We start from the raw sequence: 14436 nt of genomic DNA on the forward strand, positions 1-14436 counted from the left end.
AGCCCTGCTTATAGGGAGGTTGGGTACATTTTGTAGGAGGAAAAACACTACTTTTTAATGCCAACCCTCCAATCCTGGAATTGCTGTAGTGCAGTACTGAGGGGAGGGCATGGCCATTGTCTGAGGTGCTTAACAGTCAGTTTCAGTTACTCTGATTTATATGTTTGTGTACAAACCTGATGTGCCGAGTTAGGAAGCATGAAGATAATGTATTGCCTCAGACATCTTGGAAACTTCCTGTGATTTCTTAGACTCTAATTTCCCAGGCAGCTGATCTGATCTCGTAGCACTCTCCTGCCACCAAAAAAGGGAAGGCCTTGCTCTTTTCCTTCCCCTGCTCATCTCCCCACTGCTCCCATCTGTGTGGTCTTCTACGCCTTTGCACCAGCCCTGGAATTCATCACTTTGCAGAAGGTGGCAGAAAAAGCATCCAGGTTGTATTGTTTTTGTTGGGTCAGTTTTCTGCTGCTGTCTCGAGTTTAATTAGCTAATGGAAAGGTTTGATGAAAACCAGAGTTGGTCCAAAGAAAACAACAAGATTTGGCCACTTGAATCAGGAAGGTAGAGAGGGAATGAAAGGGAGGCGGATGCACTTCTCTTTCCATATCTTTTGGAATCACACCTTGAGCTGTGGAGTTAACTGTTGCTTGTTGATGCCTGCACTGATCTGGGTATTATTCACTAATGACAAGCCATAAGTTCTATGATGTGATTTTGCATGCTGTGGATATGACCAACTCTCTTTCAGATAATTTCTGTCTTCCCAAGGAAGAATGTCAGGATATTCAGGACAGTGATGTGTAGTGAGTTCTACCTAGGTCACTTGCTCCTGAGCTGCATTTTGCTGTCTGGAGGCACTTTAGGGCTTGATGAGCAGTCTGTCTGTCATGAAGTAGTCTGTCTGTAAATGAGTCACAGGAGATAACAACTGCCACCACAGTTATACAAACCATTCTCTTCAAAAGCCTGTCCCTGTGGCTGACTGATTTGCTGTGCCCTATTCAGGGTGTGAATTTCCTCCTGAATCAAAAATACGTAAGGTGATTCTCTACAGTTATAAATTCTCAAGGCCTATTTTGCTTTGTCTCCTTTGAGGAGTGAATTTTATCTTCACTCCTGCCTGCTTCCTGCTCTACTTTTCTTTTCCATTTTAATTCTATTTTTCGCTCTGTTTTTATTTCATATCTAAGCTTTGCATCTCCCTTTTTCTGGTGGTGTCTGTAGGAACAGCTGGCAAAGTCAGCAGCAATGACTCACTTAGCAGGAACAACAGCTTTACTGAGACATAATAGGTTTGCTTCATTTATTTCCTTAAAGTAGGGCAGTCTTCTCCCTCTTTTTATTTTTTTTTTTCATTCCCACAGTTATTAAACTTAAAAACTAATTTAAAGCCATCTTCTCTTCAACGGAGGGTAGGAGGAAAATAACCCAGCATTGGATTTCATGTGACAGGGCAAGCAAATGGCTTTCTGAAGTGCTGATTATACCTTAGCCTGCCTTTTAAAATGCATGTCCTCAACAGAGCAGTTTATCCTTAGCTATGTTTGTCACTGGGAAGGTAATTTGATAACTACACAGAAATAGTGCTGCTGCTGCTGCCTTATAGTCATTTTTGTTATCAGTTTGTCCCTTTGTTCTCTTGATGCAGGACATCTTCTCCAGCAGCAAACGCTTGTCTCTTTTGATGACAGAAAGTCGATCTTCCTCCAACTTTGTGTACAGGAGGGATAAAGAAATGCTTTTTTTCTTTACAAGGCCATAGCAAACAGCAGTGATGTACCATGAATACCTAACAAGGTGTTCAAAATTGCTGTCCCCTTCTCTACACTGGGTGTAACAGACACTGGCCAGGTAAAGCTCTGTGCTAGTGTTGAGAGAACCCTTTGTGTCACCATTTTATTGCTGACACAGGGAGAGAAAGGCCTTTGCAAGGCAGCACATTTGACCCTGTAGCACTCTCCTGCAACCACAGCAGCAGCCTGCATGATTATCAAATGCACTTCATCAGTGTAAGCAGAACTTCTATAAATATTTGTTGATGTGTTTTCCAGGATCATCATTATCATTTGTGTCTCTAGCAGCCCTCAAAGACTCTTGTCAAAATCTAGGACTGTGATGGACAGTGTACAAACACATGATGGGACTTATCCAGACTCCTCTGAAGTCAGTGGGGCTCTTTCCATTATCTTTGGTGGACTCTGGATCAAATGGTAATTTTTCCATTGACTTCAGTGAGGTTTGGATTGGGTCCAGCTGCAAGCCATTTTTGTCCTGGAGTGGTTGCAAGCTAGTGTAAGAAGAGAAGCAACAACTGGGTGTAATGAACAAATGGAGAGAGGTGTAAGAGGCAGTATAAGCCATTTCTCTTCACTGTTAGCATGATTTTAAGCCTCTTTAAGTTTGATTTTAAAATGGAAGATATTAATAATCTCAGTTTCTGAAGTTAGCTGCGTCAAAAGGGGGATGAAAACTGAAAGAGTCCACTAGAGGAAGGAGAATCCCTTTGGATATCCTGTGGGCATTGTCTGATTTGTAAAAAATGTTACCATATTGTTTTTCAAACAACACAGATCCATTATAAAAGTGGTTTGGGGGGATTGGGAAGGAATGGAGAAGAGGTGAAGGGAAAAACTCATTTTCCAGGTTATCTGAGTCCCAGGTATGCCTTCTTCAGCAGGGCTGAGCTGGAGATAACCAGAGAGAGGCTGGATGGAGGAAAGCACACTTTTCATAGCTGACTTCAACATCTCATTCCCAGAAGCCTCTCAGAACAGAATCACTGAAGAAATAGTCTTGTTTTGAGCATACTAATTCACTCTTCTCCTTTCTCCACTTTTTCCCCCATATTTGATTCTAGGCACTCCAAAGACATTGCAAGTCCTCTATAAAATGAAAAGGAAATCCTGCTCATCCTGCTCTAGTAGTTTGGAGTGGTTAGAGTAACAGGTTTTTGTAGAGAGTCCAGTGCATCTGCCTTGTTACCTCAGGTTTATAATCAAAGAAGGTCAGATACTGGTCACAGTGTAGTACAAAGGTACCAAAAACTGGTGTGTTTAGTAATCCCATCAGGCTCTGAATAACCTCAAGGAGAATGGTTGTAAGGAAGAACTAGTTAGTAGAAGATTGCAACATCAGACTTTCTCTGTCTCCTTCCTTTTTTACTTCCTTCTTTCTTTTCTTCTTTCCCTCCTTCTTTCCTTCCTTCTTTCTCTTCCTTTCTTCCTCTATTTCTTTCTCTTTCCCTCTTTCCCTCTGTAACAGTATGGGAAGGAGGAGGATGAGAAACTAGGACTAGGATCACAGTCTCACTTCTGCAGTTCAAATGAACATGCCTGAGAGTAGTGGGCTCCTGCTGTTGGGTTTTTTGTTAACCTCTGTGTGTGTTGGGGGGGGGGGGGGTGTTATGCGATGTTTCATTTCCAGAGGAACTTTGTCAATGTTATTTTTGCAGAAATAGGAAAGAATTAACAAGCAATTGAATCCCCATCCTAATACAGCATATGATTTTATGCACAGAGGAGAAATGAATTGTTTTGCTAATGAAGTGATTTTAAGGTGCCTGGGGATTATTGTGTGGCATAGTGAGATGATAAACAATTTTAAGGGAATTAATTCTGAGTCTTTACATGGGCTACACTCCCATTGCCCGGGGGGTACTGCTTTGGAGATTAAACCTTTGACAGGGCTGAGCTGCACCCATTTTCTACTGTGCTCATGTTTGGGGTTTTTTAATTGTTGTTGTTGTTTCCTTTTAGTGAGCAGAGTTAATCAGGTAACAATTTATTTTCCACTCTCATCTTCTAATAAAATTTGCCTCTTGGGAGCAGTAAGATTTTGAAGGATGACTGCCAGTCGAGGCTACCCATTGTTATTTCTTGTGCTTTGAATATGCTAACATCCTATTATTCAGTTCATTGCTCAGTGTGTATCTTGATGATTGTGCTATTCTTATTATTTGTGATGTTTTTTTCATGGTTCTACAGAAGTACCCTTTAGGAGGCTATTTGAACACCTTAGCATTTGTTAATCTGAAGCAATCCGATTTCATCAATAAGTGTAAAGATAAAATAAGTTATTTAATGCTGCTGGGAGTCTGCTATTCATGGATCCTGATAGTCCTGTTGCAACAATCAGTGCACTGAGGGGAAAAAAAGGCCCTGAAATTGTGACCATCTGGTCACCTCTTTATTTTCTTTGAGAGGAGATGTGAAGGTAAGCATGCTAGTGCTCAGTGATAAAAACAATACTGTACCTTCATCTTTCTCTAACTTCAGATGATGGTGGCTGTATATTGCAGGGGCATTTGTGTCCATTAATGGTTTTGCTGTCTGGATCTGCAACAGAAATGAAATGTTTATCCCCTTTGTATTGGAAAAACCCTTGCATATCATTACGGGAAATCTTTAAATTCTTGTGATCTGTTTTGTTAGCCAGCAGTAGCGCTATTAAATATATGATTCATTGTATCAGCAAAGCCAGACTTGCCCAGAAGAAAAGTAGTGGAAAATGAAAATGTTAAAGGCAATTGTTCTAAAGTCTGCTTGAGATTCAAAGTGCTCTTATTGTTGGAGAAATGTAAAAACACATACAGTCCATTTACAGCTGTGTTGAAGTTACGATATAGGAAAGACTGTTTAAGATAAGTCAGCAAGCCTTTATTAGGCATCCAGCAGGAATAAAAAGACTAGTGTAAGAAAGCCTTAGGTACTCCTAAGCTGTACAGGTTTTCCAAAGTGCTGCACATTTAGGATGCTGCCAGAATAAGATAAGAATGCTGGAAAAGGACTTCTTGTGTTGAAAGGATTCCCAGGCCTCTTCTTATTAGCACATTAGAATGATCATCAAAAGCAAATTGTTAATCTAATTATTCTGAGTTGACAGTGCAGTGGCACAACAATATTTATCCCCACCTTGGCCTAAATAGCCATGCAATATATGAGAAAGAAGAATAATCTGTGAGATGTCTTGCACTGAATATATCCCGTGGAAGAAAAGCGGGTAATGGAGACTGGAGTGAGACAGGATTTAGAGGTGAGACCACTCTCTCTAATCCTGGAGATTGAAGGGAGTGAGAGCGGATCAGTTAAAACAATGATACCATGATCACTTTTTTTTCCCCAAAAAATAGATGCGATAAACAATCTCCCTCTGTCATACCTCAGACTTGAACTGTTCCATCTCAGGCAGACTCAGCCTATTTAGAACCATTTTTCAGTGATATATAAAGAAGATATACTTGCAATTTAGAAACCAAGAGGCTGCCAAGAGCAGCAGGTATGGCACCAACACAAGCCCTTCACAGAAAGACATGACCAAAGCACTGCCTGAGTGCAGCAGGAGTTTTCCACATCTTTCTGTAGCAGCTATGTGATGAGCCAAGGACCAGGCTTGCAAATTTGATGGCAGACCTGTCATACATACTACCAGGACAGGTTCCTTGCTTTTATAACAGGTTCCTTGCTTTTTATATCCCTGCCCCTCTACTCTGCTCTCGTGAGACCGTACTTGGAGCATTGTGTACAGTCCTGGTGTCCTCAACATAAGGAGGACATGGAGCTGTTGGACCAAGTCCAGAGGAGAGCCACGAGGATGATCAGGGGACTGGAGCACCTCCCATGTGAAGACAGGCTGAGAAAGTTGGGGCTGTTCAGCCTGGAGAAGAGAAGGCTGTGTGGAGACCTCATAGCAGCCTTCCAGTATCTGAAAGGGGCCTATAAGGACTCTTCATTAGGGACTGTAGTGATAGGACAAGGGGTAATGAGTTAAAACGTAAACAGGGGAAGTTTAGATTGTCTATAAGGAGGAAATTCTTCACTGTGAGCATGGTGAGGCACTGGAATGGGTTGCCCAGGGAAGCTGTGAATGCTCCATCCCTGGTGGCATTCAAGGCCAGGTTGGACAGAGCCTTGGGTGACATGGTTTAGTGTGAGGTGTCCCTGCCCATGGCAGGGGCGTTGGAACTAGATGATCTTAAGGTCCTTTCCAACCCAAACCATTCTATGATTCTATGATTCTATGAATAATTTACACCATTGATTGGGACAATGCTGAGCAGTTTCTAGCTTTGTCTGAATTCACTTGAACTGTTTGGCTTCTTGTGAAAACACTCAGCTGCTTTTTTGTGGCAATTATTTCTGAGGAGGTGGGATCCCAGGAGGGGCTAACTGCTCTCAGGCCACCTGATTTCAAGGGGGAGACAAGAGTACTCATCTTAATCTTTTCTAGAACCCCCCCATGGTAAGTAGCTGAATTTTCCTGAGTAACAGAACTAAACTTGGTAAATCTCTGAGGGTTTTAGTGATTTTGGCTTCCTCTTGCTGCTACCTCCTCTGTTTCTTCAGGTGCTTTAAATTATTATGCTATTATTTTAAAACTAACTTTAAGAAGAGATACAATTTGTAAAAGAGAATTGTTAGTGCATCAATCAGTGGAAACCAGCAGTGGGAAGAATGTGATATTTATGTGAACTCTGATATAAGTTTATAGGTATGCGAACTGTATCAAAAGTGAAACAACAAAAGGTGGGTTTTGAAACAAGATTTCTTCTATGGAATTTGTATCAATATAATTTCATTTTCTGGAAAGTGTTATAATTAATTTCTGTCTTGTCCTTACATGCACAACTGTAAAACGTAAAACCTGGTATTTTTTAACCCACCCTAATCTCTGTTGTGGCACTTTCCAGAGCCATGGTGATTTTCAAGCTTTCTTATATTTCATTCCATGCAAAATGTTGCAGAGAGGAGATATAAATCTGTTTTTCCCCCCTGTTCCTTTCTTCCATTAAGAAAATGACAAAATTATTCAGACTGGAAGTGTTTGGTCTTGTGTACATAAAAACATGCTGGCAGCTTTTGTACTTTGCATCATGGAGAAAATCATAATGTATCCCTAAACTTTGCCATCTTTATAATGGTCCTCTCCAAGAAGTGTACCTATTATTATTACTTTTTTTAACGTTACCTTTTTTCTTCCTTGCTCCTTATCTTCCCCCTTTCACTCTTGCTCTGGTTTATTTTTTTGTGAGCTCCACCAATAGAAAGCCTGCACCTCACCAAGCAGAAGCCCTTATATTTTCTCAGAGCAATTCCTGTCTCTCTTGGCAGAGCAAAAGCCTGTGCTGCAGGGGGCTGTGTTGAGGACAGCCTGCTGCCTTCAGGTGCCCCAGCCCAGGGGCACTACTCCTCTGGTTGCTGGCATTCACGGCAGCAAGCCTGAGTTCATGCCAGCAAAGGCATGCTGGAATTTCTGGGCAACTAGCGTGGGAATTTAGGAGCACGCCAGCATGTCAACACAGGGGCACTTGAAGAGGCCGCTCTTTGGCCATTGGAGACCTTGTTAGTCACTGCTTGATCTGGGTGTGAACCCTGTAATAAGGAACAAAATGCTGTACCTCCTAAGCTGTCCTTTACCCAGCATGATAGTTACTCTTTCTCTTTGCTCGCACTCAGAAATTCACACTCATGTTTAATCCAAGAGCAGCTGAGTTGTGGGAAATATTTTGTTCTCTATAAATACATTTCTCCACTATATTATCTTGATGATATCTAACCTCTGTTCTTGGCTTCTGAATGCCTTCATGCATATATGAAGTGCTCTGTTTGCTGAACAAAAGGGAGTTCTGTATGCACAGTGGATGCCCAGAGTATTTCAGTTACACTAATATAATTTTGCTGCTTTAAAAAAGCCACTGTTTAAATATCCATGGCTATATACACTAGTAACCCTCTCGAGATTAATTCAGACAAAAGGCTATTTATTTATTTATTTATTTCAATATTGTTAATTTGGTTAGAAAAATATGTCAAATTCAGTTCTCTACTTCATCTTTAACTGTTTTCCACCTGCAAGTCAAATTATAGGAACAATGGAAGGAAGGAAGGAAGGAAGATATTTTTATACAGTTAATGAAACAGACCCGGTCTGGAAATAATGAAGAACTATTTCTTCGTATTTAAGCTAATTATATTGTGATACAATCTTCCAAAGGTAGCAATACAGTTGAATCACTGCTGATGGTATTCACTATTTTCAAGAGGGAGCAGTACTGCATTATTACTGATTTAAAGCCAGTGACTAACTGAATCTATTTTACATCTAAATTTGGTGAACATCATTATGGTAACTCTAATGGACACAAAAGCTATGCCTAATTTGCTGATTATTCTTAAAACATGTCTCTTGTACCTGGCTGCTGATCAGCAGCTTTCACAACAGTATTAAGAATGAGAAAAGAGCTGCTGTTGTTTTTTTTTGGGTAAGGTTATTCTTTCATAAAGGCCTACGCTCCTTATCAAACAGCTGTACCTACCCTTTTCTTGTGTTCTTCGTACTTTGCTTTGTCCCATTTTAGCTGAAGATATTTGTTGCCACATGGTAAAATTGTCTGATAGGCTTGATGCACAAAATAAAGCACCTCTGAATACGGGCTTTTAGGGGGGGGAGAGAAAAAGAGGAAAAAAAGTATGAGTAATACCAGTCTAAGCCTTTCCTATAGCAAAGCCCTGGAGACTTGTGGTATGTTTGCAGCTGGTCACGTGGGGGTTGTCATGGCATCGCTGCTCAGAAAAAGAATGAATAGCTGGTGGTAGCATTTCAAACAATACATTTAATGAGCAGCAAACAGGAACTGAATGTTATAGCACAGCATTCCAAAAAGTATTTTATTTGTATATAAAATAGATTACCAATTATACTTCACTATCCAGATCTACCTCCCACTGGTGAAGAAAAGATGGTGTTAAGTTATTAGTCAGATTAGATATAAGGAAGAAATTCTTTACTATGACAGTGGTGAGGCACAGGCTGCCCAGAGAAGCTGTGGCTGCCCCATCCCTGGCAGTGCTCAAGGCCAGGCTGGATGGGGCTTGGAGCAACCTGGTCTAGTGGAAGGTGTCCCTGCCTGTGGCAGGGGGGTTGGAACTGGATGGTCTTTAAGGTCCATTCCAACCCAAACCATTCTTTGATTCTATAAGCAATGCTTTACACACTACCATAAATATGTAAAGAACTGTATAATGGGCTATATTTGCCAAGCCTTGAACAGTATGCCTCAGTAATGCTCTGAGCAAACCACAGTGGGATGTGTCACGTTTTGCACTGCAGTAACTTGTTTCAAACAGGTTTTTTTTCATCGATAAATATGCACTTTTCAAAAGCCACAGCAAATGTGTTCATAGTGAAACAGTTCTGGTTTTTAACAGCCTTTTCACCTTTCTTTGTCTGCATGCCATCTGATTGCTAACAATTACAGAAAGCTCAGACAGATTTCCAAATGCTAACTATTTACGAAGCTGACCACTGGCTCTCACTCAGGGCCACCTTGGCTTGCTTTCTTTGTAGGCAATATTTGGCAAGGAGATACATGGGCAAACACGTTTTTTCAGGCCCACCCAAAAATGGAAAAGGTGCTTCTGCTCATTTAAGTGTGGCTTGGCCTCCTCCAAAGCTGGGCTTTAGGTGGCACAGTTCATTTGATGTTTCTGTCCCCATGGTGTGGAGCACCCTGAAGCTGGGTCTGGCAGTCTGCTGAAAAGCACTGCTTTTGGCTTATGCATTTTCATGGTAAGGTCTGTAGTTCCTAAGGAGAAGACGAATTACAGCTTGCAGCTGTCATGGGTCTTTTAAAATAGGTAGGGTAATACATGCTGTATAGAAGCACTGGGAAGTAAGGAACCTTTGACTGACAGTACCAAAATTCACTAGCCAGAAAGGGTCTGTACAAGGATGTACCAGGGGATATTCCATTTTAGCACGAGGCTGTTCGTCTAGGTTGTTCTTATACAGCATCTCCTCTGGGTGCAGGAGAACAGCAACACACTGTCACATCTACCCAACACAGAATCAGAGCTACTGCACTCTTGAATCTTTATCTTGGTTAACTTTTGCATTTCAGTAGCAATGTGCAGTCGGGTATAGGGGTTGTGATTTTTATTCTAGTCGCTGTGAAATGGCACTTACTTAAACAATGAAAGCAGATAAATTTAAAACCTTGATACGTGCTAACTTTGAACTGTAAAGCAAGTACTCTGATTTTCAGACAAATGATGGAAGCAATTGAAAAGTGTCTCTTCAGCTGCTTGGGTTCTTACTATTTTTCTGTTAATGTAACAGGAAGATGTGGAAAATGTCAGTAAACATAAAAAAAGAGCTGAAATGCATTTCTTCAAATACATGTAAAATCTATCTAGGCACATAATAGCATTACATTTTGCTCCTGAACAAATAGAAATGCTTGTCCCTCATTTGCTTGGCAGTGTCTTGGCCTCAGTCTTTTAAATGCTACATGTGTAATGATCTGTTATGGACAGATCCCAAAGGCACTGTTTTCATTATGATTTCATTGACTTTGATGAAGTCCTGAAAATATAAGGAAAATATAGCCTCTTACATTGATGGAAACATGGCCAAACTGCTTCTCAATTAAAGTTTGTGAAAGAAAGGAAGTGGCTTTAAACCTCCTCTGTGGTTGCCTGTTCTCTCTCTGCCCTTAGAAACTGTGGACCAGATATGCTTTCATTCTCAGCTGGGTTTTGGGTGGGTTTTTGTTGTTTCTGTGTTTTTTTTGTTTTGTTTTCTGGTAAGGAAAGTAGAACTCAACAGTTTCAAAATTGGCTGTCTTTGTGTTGAGCTACCTAAGGTCCAGCAGGTCCTTTCTAATAGAAGATGGTGCTGGAAGACAGCAGGTCCTACCTCTCCTAATTTCACAGCCTAAGCTTACAGCCACAACAGGAGCTCTTCAGAGTGGCATTTCACTGCTTAGTCAAAGCAGTCATGTGAAGTATCCTTAACAAGTTAGAGGACTGGACCTACTACCTCTGCAAGATAAAGCAGATATTTATGAAACTTTTATTCTGTATACAATTTTATGAAGTGACAGCCATGGGAATTTCCATGTTATGTGCAGAAAGACTTGCGTATAATTCCTTCATAGCAAAAGGTATTACCTGCTGATAAAGAAATGAGAAATAAGTAGATAATGAACATCAGATGATTTTGGAAAAAAATGCATTTTCCACTATACATCCACTTTCCAATGTATACATGTCTACATTTAGTTTTCACATAAAGCAAAGAGAACACTGTTTTCTGCAGCATAAAACCAAGGTCATTAATAATAAATACCAAGCTACTTTTCTAATAGGGCAATCTTGGAGTGTGCTGAGCTTCTTTTCTGAGATCTTAGCACCCTATGGATCATGTAGATTTCTGGGTATGTTTTTTAGTCTCTTTTTGCTTTTGGTCTGATTTTTAAGAAAACCTATACATATAAAATATAAGGCTGGAAGCTCTGTGGGTGGTATCGCCGATAGGAATTTGAATCTTGGGTTACTTCCCCCTTGAACTATGTTGCAAAATTAGTGAGTTACTGCCCTTTCCTCTCCCACTGTCTGCCAGAAGAGCTTGGGATGGCTTAGGAACTACCAGCTACAGTAGCTGCTTATGCTTACAGCCCAGTTACGGAGTAAGTCAGAGAATATGCTGCTTCTCCCACTGCACACCTAATATAGATCAATGTCTTTGGAGGTACTGTTGCTCACCATGACCAGAAGTACCTTTTCCATGGTTTGCTTTTGCTGAGAACTTTGTATATATATATATATATATATATATATATATATATATATATATATATAGTAAGAAAATATAAGAAGCTGGGTGTACATGTCCTAAAGCTTTAAGGGATCTCTGTATGTGTGACAAGGAAAGTGAGTCCTGTTTTTTGTTGACAACTTTCCTGGTTATTTTAAAGTTATGGCAATTTCTCGCTTTATTTTATGAAGTGTTTTTCTGTGACTGACTTTGAGTGCATGCACAGGCTGAACTGCAGGACTGGAGTCACTTGTGGGTGTGTTTGAGGATCAGGCCCAGTCTCCCATCATTCACTGCCTGTCCCTGCATGGGCAATTGGAGATGCTGTGAGAAGCCAATATTGTTTTGGTCAGTTCGGTATGATACATGGTAGGATCCAATGCTGTGACTTTAACCCTGCAAGCACACACCCTTATCATGTAACTCACCAGCAAACCGCTCCACTGAGTAGCTGAAGAGTCCATCTGTAGTCAGGGGGATAAAAAAAGCAACTGGAAAACCTGCTGGGATGAGTGGGGCCGGCTCTCCCTGTGCATGCAGCATACCTAGCTGCTTCCATCTAAGGGCTGCCTGCATTCAGGCAGGCTCTGGCTTTGTGCATACATGTGTAGTGGAGCAAACTTTTCCCAGTGTGGCATGAGTGCTTGCTGCGCTGAGTGGTGCAAAGGGAAGGGGACATGAGGGCTATGGCTCCCACTGCAATACAAAAGCAGATTTACCAGATGCTTCCTTTAGACTTGACCCTTTTTGGAATCTTTGAGTGGGAATTAATTTTTGGCTGGGAAAAAAAAAAAAAAAAAGGTTGTTTCCCACTTATTGTCTGAGAAATTTAGGGAAGGGAAAGGGGGTGGGAAGAGAGGAAGAGGAAGGGAAAACATTGCCATAATTATAAGGAGTTTTATTTATCTATACATCTATCTACATACACAATTTAAAATCTTTTGGACAATGTTTGGTAAGATCCAGGATTTCCTTGGTCTACAGCAAAAAGCCAAGTAGATTAGTGCTGATAAGTGATTTTCCTCAGTGGTTTTAACATGGGAGGAGGGTACAGAGGGAGAGGAGAGAACTCTTGGATGATTGACTGAGCTTCTGCGTTGAGGTCTGTTTGCTCGTGCAGTATACTCCTTAGCTTTTTGAGGAAGGCTGGTCTTATAGTGTGGGTGCTAGGGAGTGTGTACACAGAGAAGAGGCCAGGGCCCTGTCCTCCACCTTTGCCTGAGGAGGGGATCCCTTTCAAGGTAACCCCAGAAGGTCCTGTAACTGTTGAAAAGCCTGTCTGTAGCCAGAGGCCAGCATATCCTGGCACAGAGGGGTGGGTGAATTGGCCCAGGAGGCCCATCCGCTCCAAGGTGAGCATTTTCATTCAGCTATGTGCTCTCCTGGACACAATGATCACTGCAGCAATGGCTGCAGCAAAGATGGTAAGTTGTCTGCTGTGTGCAGGCTGGGGGTGTTGCCGAGTCTTTGTCTGGCAGCGTTCTACTTTGTGAGTCTTTCCCTTGTCTGGCTTTACGAGAGCAAACCTCTGCCTACTTGTCAGCATGAGGCGTAGCTAAATTTGTGGCTGGAATGAGGGCAATTTGCCAGTGCAGACAAGGTCTACATTGCTGGAAGAGAGGTGGTAGCCTCCTAAGAGCAGCACAGAGGAGAAAACTTGGAGGCGCCTGAAGTATAGCAGCCTCCTAAAAACTGAAAAAGCACAGTGAAGCAGTAAAGGTTTTTGGCTAAGAGCAGATGCCAAGAGAAGCATTGTTTTGTGTGTTTGTAGGTGGTGCACATGTGTTACGGGAATAGACTGTGATATTGCTCATGTTAATGCTGTACACTGCAGTAGGACACACGTGCCTCTGTGTGCACACCTCAGGCAGGCCTGGCCCTTTCACTGTGTAGGAGGCATGTGATAGCAGGTGCCAGTATTAATTCTTGCTAATGTGCTGCTTAGTGTTTTAGATTTGTGACATTGCTTTCAGGGCTTATATTAATTTTTACTGCTATAAATATCTGATTGCTTATAATGGCTAAAACAAGTTAGTGCAGAAAATGAGGAACTAGTTACAGTTTTGTTAGGTCCTTGGGTGTGTGTTTTCCTTTTATCTATCTTTCTCTACTCCATCCCACAGACCTGGATAACCTTCAAAAATCATTTGTATCCCATCTTCATTTTTGAGTCTCCTGCTTTAAAAGGTACTCAGAGAAAGGCACTGTTTTTCTGAATGCAAGCACTATCTAAACATAAACCCTCTGCTGTTCTAAACCTGTTGGGCACACAGAAGTCATCTGCTTAAGGGTATGGGTGTGATTTTGGGGAGAAAAAAGGTCTGAAGCACTAATCTAGTTGTACCTGTCTCTCTCTCCCCACTGGCTTGGGGATACCTGCCAACTGCAAAATTACACCAGTACAATTAGTCCTGTCATAGGCCAGTCAGACACAAGAATCCATCACACTGACAAGTACTCCTAGTCTTACCTGTGCATCCTGCTACTATTCAGACTGTTCCACACAAGGAAGAGAAGAAGGCGAGTCTTGCACTGCTGCCTTTGGATTTACCCTCTGGCTTACTTGAATTACTTACTTTGGTTTGCTGGCACGGAGGCAGCAAGTTGCAAGGTTCTAGCGCTCCTCATCCAAACCCTCTCCCTTCTTTTTGAGTGAGAGCAGATATCTTGGACAGGCAGGTTTTATTCTCCTCGGGGGTTTTATGGACCACCATGAAGCCAGAATGGTCAGGCTCTTCAAATGAGGTTCAAATACAGTGCTAGACTATACTGTGTAGAGGAAGAGCTCCTTTATGAGGATGGCATGCGGGGACCTGTAATTGTGCCATTTCCAGTGGACTGTCA

The 14436-nt window shown here is 41.6% G+C and overlaps 1 protein-coding gene across 1 annotated transcript; it reads right to left on the minus strand.

Annotated features, from left to right (window-relative positions):
* Positions 1 to 1515: 1515 nt before the first annotated feature.
* Positions 1516 to 14070, minus strand: CFAP97D2 (CFAP97 domain containing 2). Its single transcript, XM_061472643.1, has 4 exons — positions 14063 to 14070; positions 8312 to 8429; positions 4248 to 4334; positions 1516 to 1710 (listed from the first exon to the last, which is right to left on the minus strand). The coding sequence occupies exons 1-4, from the start codon at positions 14068 to 14070 to the stop codon at positions 1516 to 1518; spliced, it is 408 nt and encodes a 135-aa protein (XP_061328627.1).
* Between the last annotated feature and the right edge of the window lie 366 nt (positions 14071 to 14436).

This window comes from Pezoporus flaviventris, unplaced genomic scaffold, assembly GCF_033815535.1.
Source record: "Pezoporus flaviventris isolate CSIRO_AGI_PZ_B2104156 unplaced genomic scaffold, CSIRO_AGI_Pfla_v1 ptg000072l, whole genome shotgun sequence".
Taxonomy (NCBI): Eukaryota; Metazoa; Chordata; class Aves; order Psittaciformes; family Psittacidae; genus Pezoporus; species Pezoporus flaviventris.